The 16,566-nt window shown below is 45.3% G+C and overlaps 1 protein-coding gene across 1 annotated transcript; it reads left to right on the forward strand.

Moving 5' to 3' along the window:
* The first annotated feature begins 7,595 nt into the window (after positions 1 to 7,595).
* Positions 7,596 to 16,447, forward strand: LOC133906205 (small ribosomal subunit protein eS6-like). The gene is made up of 6 exons (XM_062348026.1): positions 7,596 to 7,685; positions 7,797 to 7,861; positions 15,014 to 15,071; positions 15,164 to 15,272; positions 15,384 to 15,656; positions 15,899 to 16,447. Exons 1-6 carry the CDS (start codon positions 7,680 to 7,682, stop codon positions 16,141 to 16,143), a joined length of 756 nt encoding a protein of 251 aa, XP_062204010.1. The 5' UTR covers positions 7,596 to 7,679; the 3' UTR covers positions 16,144 to 16,447.
* The last annotated feature ends 119 nt before the right edge of the window (positions 16,448 to 16,566 follow it).

Raw genomic sequence — 16,566 nt, forward strand, 5'->3', positions numbered from 1 at the left:
AAATGGCAAAAATCATTATTCCTAATGGGAGTTAGTTTGCATTATGGTCCTCTTATCCAGAATCATAGGCTTTCCAATAACCCCATGCCGGCAACATGATCACAAAAAATATGGGGTGGTAAGCCTTTAGTAAGCGGATCCGCAAGCATTGACTTAGTACTTATATGCTTGACACTTATTGTCTGATCCTGGATTCTATCTTTCACAACATGATACTTAATGTCGATGTGTTTGGCAGCACCACTCGACTTGTTGTTACTCGTATAGAAAACTGCGGGTTGATTATCGCAGTATAATGTAAGTGGTTTTGCAATACTGTCGACCACTCTTAGTCCCGGGATAAAGTTCTTTAGCCATACAACCTGCCCGGTAGCCTCATAACATGCCACAAACTCAGCTTGCATCGTTGAAGATGCTGTAAGTGTCTGTTTTGAGCTTTTCCACAAGATAGCTCCTCCAACGAGGGTGAAGATATAACCTGACGTGGATTTCTTAGTGTCTACACACCCCGCAAAGTCTGCATCCGAATAACCAATGACTTCAAGGTTATCGGATTCTCTAAATATGAGCATGTAGTTCTTAGTGCCTTGCAAATAGCGAAGGACTTTCTTAACGGCTTTCCAGTGGTCCGGTCCTAGATTTGATTGATATCTGCCAAGCATCCTGGTCACGAAAGCTAAGTCAGAGCGTGTATATACTTGAGCATACATGATGCTTCCGACAGCTGAATCATAAGGAACCGTCTTCATTTGATCAATTTCATATTGGTTCCTTGGACATTGATATGTCCCAAACTTATCGCCCTTAACAATAGGAGCAGGCGTGGCAGAGCACTTATGCATATTGTATTTCTTTAGTACTTTGTCGATGTATGCCTTTTGAGACAAACCTAATGCTCCTTTGGACCGATCTCGATGAATTTCAATGCCAAGAACATAAGAGGCTTCACCGAGATCCTTCATATCGAAATTAGAGGAAAGAAATCTCTTGGTCTCAAACAACATATCCTTATCACTGCTGGCCAATAAGATATCATCCACATAAAGAACTAAGATGGTGAATTTTTCCCCTTTAAATTTTATATAAATGCAGTTATCAACTTCATTTTCTTTAAAGCCAAAATTTCTGATGACTTTGTCAAACTTGAGATACCACTGTCTAGACACTTGTTTTAGACCATAAATTGATTTCTTAAGGCGACATCCCAAATGTTTGTTGTCTTTCATGACAAAACCTTCTGGCTGAGCCATGTAAATATTTTCTTCCAAGTCACCATTAAGGAATGCCGTTTTTACATCCATCTGATGCAGCTCTAAATCATAATGCGCTGTGAGCGTCATAATTATTCTGAAAGAATCTTTACTTGATACAGGAGAAAAGTTTCATTATAATCGATTCCTTCTCTTTGCGAGAAGCCTTTAGCTACGAGCCTTGCTTTGAACCTTTCGATATTCCCATTAGAGTCATGTTTAGTTTTGTAGACCCATTTACAGCCTACTATTTTGGCTCCGTCAGGAATTTCTACTAGGTCCCACACATCATTATCGCTCATAAATTTTAATTCGTCATTCATGGCATTAAGCCACTCAGACGAATGCTTACTCATCATGGCTTCTTTATATGAGTTGGGATCTTCTATCTTCCCTATGTCATTAACATCCTCATTCATATAAACAACATAATCGTTCGAGATGGCAGGTCTCCTGTCACGCTGTGATCTCCTGATTGGTTCATTATGCACTGCAGGACAAGGACTAGGTATTGCAGGGGACTGCTGAGGCTCATCGTTAGGTATATCATTAGGAATTTCAGAGACCTCAACAGGGGGTGTACTGACATTAGTTTCTACTGAATGTGCAACCACCTGAGGTACAGGGATGTGTGACTCTTGTATCAGCGGAGTAGGAACATAAACCCGTTTTTCTTCAAGATCAACTTCTCTTGGCTCCATATCCCCGTTCTCAAGAAACACAGCGTGTCTTGTTTCTACGAACTTAGTGATCCTATCTGGACAGTAAAAGCGATATCCCTTTGATCTTTCTGGATACCCGATAAAGTGACAACTAACTGTCTTAGGATCTAATTTCCCAATATGTGGATTAAAAACTTTAGCTTCAGCTGCACAGCCCCACACGCGTAAATACTTTAAAGAGGGTTTTCTTCCAGTCCATAATTCATATGGTGTTTTTGGACCTGATTTACTGGGAACCCGATTAAGAATGTGTGTGGTTGTCTTAAGTGCCTCCATCCACAGTCCAACTGGTAAACTAGAATAGTTGAGCATACTTCGCACCATGTCCATAAGCGTGCGGTTACGTCGCTCAGCTACCCCGTTTTGCTGAGGTTCACCCGGTGTAGAATATTGAGCTACTATGCCATTTTCCTGAAGGAATCTGGCAAAAGGACCAGGGATTTGCCCATATGTGGCATGCCTCCCATAATATTCTCCCCCGCGATCCGATCTCACTACTTTAATCTTTAGGTTGTGCTGATTTTCTACTTCAGCCTTAAATATCTTAAATTTATCGAGAGATTCAGATCGATCTTTAATGGGGTAGATATAGCTGTAACGGGAGAAGTCATCAGTGAAGGTAATGAAAGAATCAAAACCGTCAACTGATGTCACAGGAAAAGGACCACATATGTCCGTGTGAATTAATTCTAATAATCTTGTGCTCCGAGTGGCCCCTTTCTTTATTTGCTTAACGTATTTTCATTTAATGCAATCTATGCAGTGGTCAGAGTCGGAGAAGTCTAAGGGTTGGAGAATCTCTTCCTTAATGAGACGCTCCATTCTCCCCCTCGAAATGTGGCCTAAATTACAATGCCACAGTTTCGAAGAAGTCTCATTAATTGTACTTCTCTTTCTCTTATGGCTTACATCATAGACATTCATCGTCACAGATAATTCATTAAGAGGAAGCATATAAAGTTTGTCTTGTCGGATGGCAAGACCAATAACATCTTAATTAAATTTAAGAATGCATTTATTGTCTCCAAAATTACAATGAAAACCATCATCATCTAACATCGAAACTGAAATGAGATTCCTCCTCGTAGAAGGAACATAAACTATATTATTTAATCTAAGAGTGAAGCCACTATTAAGAACTAATGGGAGGGATCCGATAGCTTCAATTTGAGCTTCCTTCCCATTGGCCACTCTAAGACTTCGCTCCCCCTTTCTTAATGTTCTCGCGGTAAGGAATCCCTGTAAGGAGTTGGTAACGTGCACAGTGGCACCTGAGTCAATCCACCATGAATTAAGGGAAAAATCAGCATAAAGTGATTCATCAATGAATGTTATGAAATCATTACCCTTCTTTGCAAGCCACTTCAGAAAACCAACACAATCCTTTTGGTAGTGGTCCTTCTTGTGGCAGAAGTGGCATCCGTCATCTTTAGATTCTTGAGAGGCATGAGCAGAAGGAGCAGATGCCTTGGGCGCCCTCTGTGTTGCCTTGTCGTGCTTAGCAACGAAATGCAACTTCTTCTTAGACTTGAAATCCCCTTAGAATTTTCTTTTATTCTTGAGGCTGCTTACTTGATTCACAAAATCTTTATTTTCAACCCTCACCCTCTCTTCCTCTTGGACGCACATTGCGATCAAGTCGCTCATGCTCCGCTTCTCTTTCTGAGTGTTGTAATTTATCTTAAAAGGAGTAAACTCAGGTGGGAGAGAGGTCATAATAAAGTGGACAAGGAAACCCTTAGAGATTTCCATATCCATGCCCTTGAGTTTGGCAGCCATGTCTGTCATCATCATGATGTGTTCTCTTATACCACCGGACTCATAATTATACTTAGTGTTGAGGAGCTTTTGAATCAGTGTACTGGCATAAACCTTGGAGCTGCCTTTAAATTGCTCCTCCACAGATGCCAAGTATGTCTTAGCTTTTTCTGAGTTTGGAATTGCTCCCCTTATAGCATCTGATATTGAGTTTCTCATTATCATAAGAGACATGCGGTTGGACCGCTCCCACTTCTCAGAAAGTGAATCATAAGTTTTCTTTAATTCATCATAATTTTCCACGCCAATGGCAGGAGCTGTGAGAGCGTCAACCCTGAGTGCATAGTCCAGGTCTAAAACACCAAGGACAACAGTCACCTTAGCTTTCCAAGCAGGAAAATTATTGCCCGTAAGTTGCTCTATACCATCAATAGTGGCGGCAATAGAGGAAGCGTTAAGAGCTGGAGAGAAGAATTGGGCCAGATTAGTAAATTTATTATAAGTAAATAATTTGCATGAAAATAACCCTACGTTGGTTTGATTAAAATCATGCAAAAATAAAACTCCAATCCGCATCACCGTTGGGCAGAAAACGGAAAAAAATTTAAATAAACACATAAAAATAGCACATAATTACAATCAACTTTGGTCAGAAAGTAATTATGAACCTATATAAATTGATCGTAAAATTCTCCGAAAAAATCTTCCCATTAGATCCAATTCAACCAGAGAATTAACAATAATATTTTATGCATTAATCATCATTAACTTTGGGCTATTTTCATTAGATATTCCAGTGCATAAATGAAAAAAATGTTAGAAATCAATGAAAAGTCCAAATAAATGGAAAAGTCCAAAGCTTTATTGAATACAGCCCAAAAAGGCCTTTCGGTCTGGCTTGGCCCATCAGCACGGCCCGGGCCCAATTTGTTTTCGCGCACACGCGCCGGCCCGGCCGAGGGCACGGCCCAGCCACCGCGCCCGGCCCATTTTTGCTTTCGCGCGTGCACCGGCCCGACCGAGGGCATGGCCCAGCCACCGCGAACGGCCCAATCTGCCTTCGCGCGCGCGCCGGCCCGAAGCTTTTTAGCTGTTCATCGCGATCGACGGCAGGCCGACGAAATCGCCTAGTATAAAAACCCCGTCGGCCGAAAACCTAACCCTAAAATCATTTCTCCTCTTCCCTTCCGAAAAATACGGCCGCAGCGCGCGAGAGAGAGAGGCGGGTGTCCGAGGGTTCCGACGTCGGAAAAAATACCGCTGGCAAGAGAGAGAGAGAGAGAGAATGCGCCACCGTGGGTCTACCCGCCAGAGCGCACACGTGAGGAAGAAGCGCGTGCCTCCGTTGGTTAAAGCTTCGGTGGTGTGGACCATGAGGTTGTGCGCACGGTGACCTAAGAGGAGCACGCCGAAGAGACGACGTGCAAGCACGAGCGGTGGAGATGAGAAGACGTCGCCAACTGGAAGATCCGCGCGCAACCGAAAGGAAAAGGAGGGGATCCCGCCGGAGAAGAAGCTAACGGGCAACGCCGACCAAAAAGCGTAAGACTCAACCTTATCCCCTCTAATTTAGTGATTGTCCTGAGAATGGGGGGCGGATTAGGGGATTTAGGGTTTGGATTTGGGGATTTTGAGTCTCGGATTTGGGGATTTTGAGTCGGATTTGGGGGGGGGGGGAATGGGGATGTTCATTAGGATGTGTGGTAGAGTTTCCCTAATCCCCTCCTTCTTAATGCTACCCGAGCTCAAAACCTATCTATTTGCCCCAAACAAAGCTCCAAAACACACAAGCATGCACATAAACATGATCAAATCGGAAGAATTTAACTTTAAAACATGAATGAGTGTATAATCCGAGACTAATTTGGACTAATTCATATAATTTAAGCTTTAAACAGAAGCAATCAAGGCCTAAACTTGCTTAATTGAGAATAACAGTGCTAAAACTTAATCAAAAATGGCCCTAATTAACATTAGCCGAACCTAATTGACATCAATTATACTTAGACATGATCATTCAGGACTAATTGGTCATCAATAAACATAATTAAGTCTAACAGGGGTCTGATTAGGGCTAAAGACGGCTCTGGTACCATTGTTAGATGCATAAGTAAGCCTTAAACAATATCATTAGCCCTAAATCAAACACCAATTTGGTGCGGAAGCGTGAACACGTACCGGAGCCTGGAGAACCCATTCGGTTCTTGATCAGTTGCTGCAATGACGACGATCTTCGAGTCGATTCAGCGCCCTTTAGGATCGGAAAGAGTTTTTAGGGCGTTTGGGACCTCATGGGATTTTCATACTCACCGAGAGGCGCCGAGACCCTTTATTTATATTGCGCTGCTCGACTCGGGACCGCAACCAAGAGTTGGTTGCATCTCCGATCATGGTGCGTACGGAATCACTGATATTTCGGTCTCGTTAGTTAGGATACGTTAGCCGAGATCAATTCCAACACTAAGACCTCCTAGCCTGGGTTTGAGATTTAATTGGGCTTGGGCCCCTTTCCAAATATAAAAAGAGCAGGCTGTCAGAAACGGGCCTCTTTCTTTTGTGGATTCTTAAAAAGATTTTTTATCCACTCTAAATGTGTCCAGTTTCTGCCATTAAATTTTTGCTCTTTTCGTCCCGGCCACTCCGAAACTCTTTGGTCACTTTGGTTTGCTGTATCTGTATCTGAATCTATATATATATATATGAGAAATTTGTATTTACTCATGTATTTTTCTATAGAAGTATGTTTATTATCTGCATAGTAGAAATAGTCTATATGAGTCATCCTGTTTATAAGATAAGTTTAAATTGAACTTCACTCGCATTCAAACTTACGCGGATATAGGCTGCATGAACTATCATGTTAGTAAGACCTATTCGTCAGTCTCAAATAATAGAATCATTATATCCGCGCATACAGATAACTAAATAATTTCATATGTTTACTGCATCCACTTGTGTAGCCAATAAAACACTCTTCTAAAAAAACTATATGACTTCCCAGTATACTTTTACTCAACCAAACTACATGATACACCTTCTCTTTTACAACTAAACACACTCCTTTTCTCGTCCACGAGCCTCCAATCAAATGCCACAGTCAACCTAGCAGACATGGAAAAAAGACCATGCTGCCCTAGTTGCATGGATTAATTGGAGTTTAACCACTAAATAAATAGCTAGCTAAGTGTAGTTACCTTATAACAAAAATACGTAGGAGCGTTGTTGAATGAAACTGAAGAGTGATGTTATAGTTGATTTTAGATAGGGTTAAAAAGAAGAAGAAGATTATCTATTAATTTTTTTATATTTTTATTGTAAAATGAGTCTCATATCCGTATCCGGTAACAAGTGAAGAGATTAAAAAATGAGGATGGATAGTAAAATAGATACATTATTTGAATTTTAAAAGTTTTTATTAGATAAAAAAGAGTAGAGAAAAATGTAACGTAAGAACTAATTCGTGTTTTATACATTAAAGATGTATTTGAATCCAAATGGGTTATCTAAGAACCTCTGATTTCGTTACATTTTCTTGGTTTAACTTGGCAAGTGACAGAAAAGTGGCCCACTCTGTTACAAAGGGTAATTTAGTCTTTTAATCAAAGTTAAGCACCCTAGTCGCGCCCAAAACATCCAATCCAGACTGCCAAATAGTGGTATTTTGCAAGGGTATTTTAGTATTTTCAGAAACAAATTGGGCAGCAAAGCTCATGCAGGCCGATACCTACTCATCCTTTCGGCCCGCAAGAACGAACCATGCAGGCAGGCACGGACGGCCCAGATCACCTGGGCCCACTCGTCAGTCTCGCCCTAATCTCTCCTTACCCTATATAAAGCTCGCCCATCTCTCCTCATTGCCCTCTCGCCCAAATCCCCAGCCCTCGTGCGCCGCCGCCGCCCCCAGCGTTCGAGCCGCCCGCCGCCCGCGAGCTCGCGCTGCGCTGCGACCATGAAGGTAAACGCTGCTCCTCCCGTAGATGCGCACGCAGGGGTTTTATGGGATCCGTGGCTATTCTGGTGTCTGATTCGTGTGTGCTTTGTTTTGCGTTGCGTTGGTTGGTCTTAGTTCAACATCGCGAACCCGACCACCGGGTGCCAGAAGAAGCTCGAGATCGATGACGACCAGAAGTTGTGAGTATCCCATTCCGCTCCCCTCGTCTACTCTACTCGCGTGGCCGCTGTCGTCGTTCGTCTCATGTAGATCCGTGGGAGCTTTGATCTTCCACTCACTGTTCTTGGCTGTTTGTGATTGGCATCGGTTCTAGCACCCTAGTTTTCTCTTAGTAAGTGTTTAACTACTTTGCAAGTTGAACCACATAGATTCATTTGAAAGTGTTAGCTTGTCTGAATTGTGGGTGTTGTTTCCTCCCTGACCTGGGGCATCTAGTATTTACTGTGTTAGGAGTATTAGTTGTGCAATTTGCTAAGCTTGTATGACAGTAAGATAATTTGGGTTACTTAGAGTGTCGTGGTAGTAGTACTCATAATTTTTGCATATGTTAAAGATTTGGAAGTGCGTTATGGTTTCCATGCTGTTGGTGTACGGGGGCTTCAGGAATTAGCATGGATCAGCCGCAAGTTATTAATCTGTTGTTTTGAGGGTGTTGAAATGTTTATTGTAGAAATCTAGATGAACATTCCAAAATTGTTGTTTGAATTTTGGAGCATGCTATCTTTTGCTAGTATTTTTATGGTATGCTCTACCTTCAATTTTATGGGTGGGTTCTGTTGTTTGTGGGTGGGTGTACCCTAATGATAGGGATGACTTGTTGAAATACATCTTCATTGTTTGGTTTCTTTATTGTCTTTCTGTCAAAATGGTCAACCCTTCTGTAATGATTGGCGTATGTTACTACTCCTGAAGTCATTAATGGAGTATAGATAAATATTGAGGCATGAGATGATAATTGTTGTTTAAACTTGTTCGTTGAGATGTATGTGTTGGAAATCCCGAGCCGATCACACTCAAACACGAGCAGAACACAAGCTAGATTTTTCTGTGTGCGCTAAGACTGCAGCTTTTCTGTTTTGGTTACCTTTTATTTAAAGGAAACAAAAACTAGACCATGCAGTACATTATGTCTCTAATCAAAGCAATCTAATTAGCTACCGTTGCATGCTGCTTAATGCACAAATTAAAGCAAACTAATTAACTACCGTTACCTGTTGCTCAATGCACAAATCAAAGCAAACTAATTAGCTACTGTTCATAGTTATTACAGCGGTAGGGCGAGGCGCTTGACCACCTTCACACCTTTTAAGCGAGTATGGCGTGAGGCGAGGTAATGCCATACTCACTTCGCATGAATATACAAGCACTAGCAGAACAGTAGAGCACCAGCAGGTACGAGGAGGCATGGAGGAGCAAAGCACTAACAAGTAGTCAAGTACATAAACACAACTAATAGCAAGCATTAGCAGAGCAGTAGAGCACTAGCAACTAGCAAGTACCAGGAGGCAGGAGGTGACGCTGTACTCACTTCACATGAATATACAAGCACTAGCAAAGCAGTAGAGCACTAGCAAGTACGAGTAGGCATGGAGGAGCAGAGCACTAACAAGTTTGTTGGAAATCCCAAGCCGAACACACACGAACATGAGCAAAAATTTTTTGTGTTGCGCTGAACTTCTTGCAACTTTTTTTTTCTCCTTTATTTATAAGCCAAACAACCATGCATCTAACAGTCATACATTAACGGCTAAATAAAAACTGCACTAACAGCTGAAAATCTGAAATGCATGGCCATTAATTGCATGTAAACACAAACTCCCCCTAATCCTGATGCAATTCTTGGGTGTTGACGATGTCAATCTTTGCGCGGAGCTTCGTGAACTTGATCCGCGCGAGAGGCTTTGTAAGAATATCTGTCAATTGCTCCTCCATATGGATGAACTCGTTGTCGATCTGGCCTTTTTCTGCGCACTCCCTGATGACATGAAACTTTGTGTCGATGTGCTTGCTTCGGTCGTGATGCACTGGGTTCTTGATTAACGAGACTGTGGACTTGTTGTCCACCTTCAGGATCGGCATGTTAGGGCTCTGAGTTGAGCATGTCACTCAGAAGTCGTGCCAGCCAAATGCCTTGGCACGTCGTGAAGGCCACGGCGATATATTTTGCCTCGCAGGATGACAGCGCCACCACCTTCTGCTTGGATGATTGCCAGGTGATGGGGTTGCCGTCGAGGAAGAACACCTCAGAGGTGCTCTTTCTATCATTGATGTTGTCGGCCACATCACTGTCGTAGTAGCCCAACAAACATGGCCACATGTTATTCTTCTTGGTCGTGTAGAGAACACCCAATGTTTTTTTCCCTGATACATAGCACAATATGTGCTTGACGGTGACGAGGTGCTCTTCACATGGCACCTCCATGAAGTGGTTGACGTAGCCTACCGAGTAGGCCAGGACCAGTTGGGTGTGGACAAGGTACCGGAGGCTCCCGACTAGACTCTGGCAGAGAGTAGCATCGACTGGCGGGGATGAGCTCGACTTGCTAAGCTTGAGGCGTACCTCCATTGGAGTTTGACAGGGCTTGCAGTCCACCAGCCCAGCCTTCTCCAGAATCTTCAGCGTGTAGGCATATTGCTTGAGTTTGATGCCGTTCTGGCTTTGCTGCACCTTGATGCCAAGGTAGTACTTGAGTGCTCCCAAATCGCTTATCCAGAATAAGTTCTTCATCTCCCCCTTGAATTCGTGGATGCTGATGGTGTTGTCGCCGGTGATGATTAAGTCGTTGACATGGACACCCACAATCAACCAACTCCCACTTTCACCTCGTGTGTACATTTCGTGTTCGGAATTGATGCAATAAAACACGAGTGTGAGTATAGTGGCGTCCAGCTTCTCGTTCTAGGCATGCGGTGCTTGGCAGAGATCGTAGAGCGCCTTGTGGAGATGTAGCACCTTATTCTTGTGCATGTTGTCGATGAAGCCGGGTGGCTGCGTGACATACACCTCCTCGGAGATCAACATTCAAGAATGTCGACTTGACATCATTATGGTGAACCTCCCAGGATTGATGTGTGGCAATGGCGAGTAGGAGCTGCACTGTTTCTAGATGGGTAACGAGGGCAAAGACCTCATTGAAGTCCACACCTTGTCGTTGGACGTAGCCCTTGGCAACGTGACGTGCCTTGTGCTTCATAATGTCTCCATGCTCGTCGCGCTTTACTTTGTACACCCACTTTAGTTCGATCGTGCGGTGACCTACAGGAAGATCAACAAGTCTTCAGGTCTTGTTGTCAGTAATGGAGTCTATCTCCTCCTGCATTGCTTTTCGTCAGCCGTTGCTTTGCTCTACCTTAGCGAAGCTACTTGGTTCTTTAGCGCTCACCATGTGAAGCTCGTTGAGGTCGAGGTGGCGCGATGTGTACCCTCGTGGCGTTGTCGGACCAAGGATGTTGACAGTGCGATTTGCGCTGGGGAACGTTTGGCAGCCGCATCTAGCCCAGAGTCGTGTGGGTGGCGTGACGTGTTCAGTTGCCACCGGAGTTTGATCCGTCGCGGCCACATGTGTTGCTAGAGAAGATGTTCTGCCATGGTTCGGGGAGCTCATACGCGTGTCACGCATTGGCCCCCTAGTGACCACATACTCTATAGTGAAGGAGGCGTCGTCGTTCACCTCGTGTTCCTCCTCTGAGCTCCATTTCCACTTCACCAATTCGTCGAACACGACATCGCGTGTCACGCGCACGCACCTACCGATGGGGTCGTACACCCGGTATGCCATGGACTCACTCTCGTAGCCGATGAAGATCATCGGATTGCTACGGTCATCAAGCTTCTTTATGTGAGGCTTCACATTCTTGATATGCGTGATGTAGCCGAGGTGCGGAGGAATTGCACTGCTGGCCACACGCCATGACAGGCCCTGTACGGAGTCTTGCCATTGACGCTTTGAGTCGATGCACGGTTGAGGATGAAGACAACGATGGAGATGGCCTCACATCAGAATGTTCGGAGGAGGCCCTTTGCCTTCAGCATGCTTTGGGTCATGGCGACCACTGTCTGGTTGTGACGCTCAATGACCCCATTCTGTTGTGGAGAATAGGGGGCCTTGAGCTATCGTTGAATACCACGCTCGGAGCAGTAGTCTCCAAACTCCACCGACATGAACTCACCGTTGCGGTTAGTGCAGAGTACTTTGAGCTTCCTTCCCGACTCCACCTTCGCCATGGTCTGGAATTGTCTGATTGCCGCTGGAGCTCGGTCCTTGCTCGCGAGGAGATTGAGCCACATGTAGCGGCTCAAGTCATCGACCAACAGCAGGAAGTAGCGGTTGCCGCATGGCATCATAGGCGTGATCGGTCCGCGGAGGTCGCCGTGCACAAGGTCGAGGATGTGCTCTGTGCTACTTTGCCAGCTTGGGGAATCATGCTCGCATTTGCTTCCCGACGAGGCAGCCGTCACAGACTTGATCAATGTGATCAATCTGTGGCAGCCCTCGCACCATGGCCTGCTTGGAGAGCTTACGTAGGGATTGGAAGCTGAGGTGCCCGTACCTCGTGTGCCAACGCCATGCCTCTTTGGAGCCTCTTGCCAACAAACACACCGGTCGCACGATGTCGAGGCTAAGCATGTACAATTGGTTGGGGGGAGCGTCTCACCCTCGCAAGTAGTCATCGATTCAATTCCTAGATTTGCAGGACATCGCCATCCACTAGCACCTGGCAGCCGTTCTCGTCAAGCTGGTCGATGCTAATGATGTTGGTGGTCAGCAGGGGAATGAAGTACACCCCCTGTGAGCGTGTGGTGCTTGCTGGTCTTGCAGGCGAACAAGATCGTGTTGCGCCCCTCGATTTTGACAATGGAGCCGTCGGCGAACTTGACAGTGCCTCAGATTCCAGAGTCGATCTTGGAGAAGGCAGCGCTCGACCCGATCATATGGTTCGTGGCATCGGTGTTGAGGTACCACATCCGGTCGTCGCGGTCCTCTCGATCCACCTGTGCGGATGCCTTAGCCTCGACCAGCTGTGTAGTGGACGTGGCGGGCGATGCGACATAAGCCTTGGTCATTAAAAGTGTGGGCTCATCATCATCATCCTATGTCAGGCGGGCCTTAGCTTGCTTTGGCTTGTTGCGGCAATTCTTGCCCCAAATGGCCAAATTTGCTATAGTTTCAACATTTGTCCCGACTACCTCCTACCCATGGTTCTTGCCATGACGACGATAGGAGCCGCTACTGGATACTCCCTCACCATCGCACTTCATGCGAGCTAGCCACTCAGTGAGGAGTAGCTTCTGCCCGCCATTGCTGTCTGAAGAGCCGAGCTTGTATCTCTGCTCCACAGTGCGTAAGTGACTGGTCACCTCAATTGAGATCATGCTCAGATCAAGGAGGGTCTCGGTGGAGATGGTGACCTGCTGGAGACATTCTGGAACAACCTGCTAGAATTTTCGCACCACCTCAACATCAGTGACTTCGTCCCCTAGTACTCGGAGGTTGTTGGCGAGGCTCATGATCCTCATGGTGAAGTCGTCAATAGACTCGCCATCCTTGAACTCGATTTCGCCGAGCTCGTGCTACAGCTTCTATATGTTCACCTCTCTAACACACTCGATGCCGACGCACATCGTCTTGATCGCGTCCCATGCGTCTTTGGTGGTGTCCTTGTTGGCAAGAGTGGATAGCATCTCCGACGGCACGGCATGGAGAATGGCAGATAGCGCTAGACTATCATCGCAGTAGTCACCACCGTCGGGTTAGATTGCCTTCCAAAGGCCTTGCGTCTGCAGGTTCACCCGTATCACGAGCGCCTACTAGGTGTAGTTTGTCCGGGTAAGCTTGGGGTGGACCATCGAGCTCGATGCCTTCTTGATGACACGTTGCACGACCACCTTATGGTCATTGTCGTCACGGTGCTATAGTCGGCGCGGAGGTGTCGGTGAGCTAAGGCGACCTTGACACGGAGGAGTCCTCAACTGCGCGCTTCCAGGAGCTCACGACGACATAGCTCTGATACCAAATGTTGGAAATCCTGTGCCAAACACACGAACACGAGCAGAATTTTTTGTGCTGCGTTGAACTTCTTGCAGCTTTTCTGTTTTCTCAAACAGCCATGCATCTAACAGCCATACATTAACGGCTAAATAAAAACTGCACTAACAGCTATACATTAACTACTAAATAAAAACTGCACTAACAGCTGAAAACTGAAATGTATGACCACTAATGGAGACCAGTAGTGCACTAGCAATTAGCAAGCACAATAGTACATAAACACAACTAATAGCTATTAGCACTAGCAAAGCAATACCAGCCATAAGGAGTCTAGGAGGCATGGAAGAGTAGAGCAAGTACCTCCCCTATGGAAAGAGACTAGTCAAAGGTGGAAGAGGAGCCATGTGCCTATGCTGGCGCCACTGTGACTTGCGGAGGAGTCCATGTACCGTTGTAGGCTAGCAGAAGCGTAGAGCACAGATCTATCGGGTCTGAGGCGCCATTGCAAAGGAGGGTAGACGGCGACGGAGGCGGACTAGCAAACGGCAAGAGGTGAGCGTGGAGTAGCGAAGGAGGTGGGGATTGGGGAGGCGGGCAAGCAGCGACGACAGCGTGCGGAGGTGATGGGAGGTGGCAACGACGGATCTGGTATCAAGCAAGAGCGATGGCGGTGCGCCCTAATGCTCTAGCTTCAACTCTGGATGTTAGGTCCTGCGCTCGACCTCTCTCTCTCTTCTTTTCCTGCGCGTGTGTTCTCTCTTCTTTCCCCTGCGTGCTCTCAGTTTTTCTCCCCCTTGCACGCTTTCCTTAGACCATGCAGTGTCCGCCTTGTGCAATAAGGCGTCGCAGCGAGATAAGGCGACACCATATTCGGCAAGGCGGACGCCACATTGCCATTAGGTGAGTCGATGGTTGTGGCGACTGCCCTGACACCTAAGCGTTGATTAGGCGACGCCTTCATAACTATGCTACTGTTACCTGCTGCTTAATGCCAGGCTTTATTGCTAATTTACTACCATGCATGCGACGGTATTAGCCCAACAATATGATGATGTTTATTTAGGGGAAAAAATGATAGTCTGTTTGGGTGTTAGCTGGTTATTGAAAAAGAACTACATTTCCAAAACCAATATGACAGCAGACCATTTGGGTGTTAGATGTTTAATAAAAATGCGGCCACCTTTCTTTTCTACCCTCTAAATTGATGGAAAATTGTCTGTTTAAATTATTTTGTAAATATTTCACATCTACTGTTTCTTCTTCTCCACTTCTGTATTTGTATATTTAGTATGCCACATTAGCTTTTTATTCACATAGCTAATGCCTTTCTATCAACTACAGGCGTGCCTTCTTTGACAAAAGGATCTCCCAAGAGGTCAGTGGTGATGCTCTTGGCGAGGTAATTTCTTGACAACTTATTTCATGAGCCTTAATCCATTCGCTGAATTAATGCTCAGATATATGCATATTTAACATTTCTTTGTTTTGCAGGAATTCAAGGGCTATGTCTTTAAGATCATGGGTGGTTGTGACAAGCAAGGCTTCCCCATGAAGCAAGGGGTGTTGACTTCTGGGCGTGTCCGGCTTCTGCTCCACAGGGGTAAGAGACTTTACATTTATTTCCACATCTCACAGTATTCTTAACTGATCAGCTGTTCTTTTCCCTCTTGCGCTGAGTTTCTTATGTGAACATTTGGTATGAATATTGTAGGCACTCCGTGCTTCCGTGGTTATGGCAGGCGTGATGGTGAGCGCAGGAGGAAGTCGGTCCGTGGTTGTATTGTCAGCCAAGACCTATCTGTTATCAACTTGGTGATTGTCAAGAAGGGTGAGAATGATCTGCCTGGCCTGACCGACACTGAGAAGCCCAGGATGAGGGGACCCAAGAGGGCCTCCAAGATCAGGAAGCTCTTCAACCTTTCCAAGGATGATGATGTCCGCAAATATGTTAACACATACCGCAGGACATTTACTACCAAGAATGGTAAGCATACCACATTAAGTTGCTTTGTTTCTTTGCTTCATTGTCATTGCATTGCTCATGGTTTGCATCTCTCTTTTGCCCCTGGGGAAAAAGGGGTTACGTCGTCCTGTTTAGTTTTGTGTTACTATTGTATTTGTTATTGTGAGATGGCTTTTATTTTCTTTTATATTGCTGACTAGAAGCGTACCTATCGATATTGTCTAATTATAGCTTTCTTGTTACCTAATGGTTACTTGTTGCAGGCAAGAAGGTGAGCAAGGCTCCTAAGATCCAGCGTCTTGTGACTCCCCAGACCCTCCAGAGGAAGCGTGCCAGAATCGCCGAGAAGAAGAAGAGAATCGCCAAGAAGAAGTCTGAGGCCGCGGAGTACCAGAAGCTGCTCGCCCAGAGGCTGAAGGAGCAGAGGGAGCGCCGTAGCGAGAGCTTGGCGAAGAGGAGGTCTAAGCTTTCTGCCGCTGTCAAGGCTTCCGCCGCAACCTCCGCCTAAGAAATGTTTAGATGCTTCGGCTGTTTTAAGGTCCCATACCTAAGTTATAGCTGAAGAACCCCATGCACTGTGTTTGATCCGAACTTCTAGTTTTTAGCTTCCTTGTGAAATTGGTGCAATTTTGCATGAACATATGGCTTATCGATTTTTTCGAGTACCAGAGATTTACTGTGTTGGTTTCTTTTTGTTTCCCTTTCCCAATCCGGGAACCACGGAGCCCGGATTTCATCACCGGTGTTCTGAACCATGAGCATCTGAATGCCTAGTAAAATAAAATTATGTGAGATAGGACTTTTTGTTTTTCTGAACCATGAGCAGGAACACTACTCTTTCATTCATTTCAATGAAAGAAGTCCAAACGAGTTACGTAGTGATGTAAAACGATATTTAAGATAACTCTGACGAGATACAGAGAAAATTATT

Source organism: Phragmites australis, chromosome 23 (assembly GCF_958298935.1).
Source record: "Phragmites australis chromosome 23, lpPhrAust1.1, whole genome shotgun sequence".
In the NCBI taxonomy this organism is placed as follows: domain Eukaryota; kingdom Viridiplantae; phylum Streptophyta; class Magnoliopsida; order Poales; family Poaceae; genus Phragmites; species Phragmites australis.

What these genes read in the sequence shown, in the direction of transcription:
- LOC133906205 (XM_062348026.1), top strand. An exon ending in CCGGCTTCTGCTCCACAGGG is followed by an intron (nt 15,273 to 15,383) that starts GTAAGAGACTTT and finishes TGAATATTGTAG; the next exon opens with GCACTCCGTGCTTCCGTGGT. An exon ending in GACATTTACTACCAAGAATG is followed by an intron (nt 15,657 to 15,898) that starts GTAAGCATACCA and finishes TACTTGTTGCAG; the next exon opens with GCAAGAAGGTGAGCAAGGCT.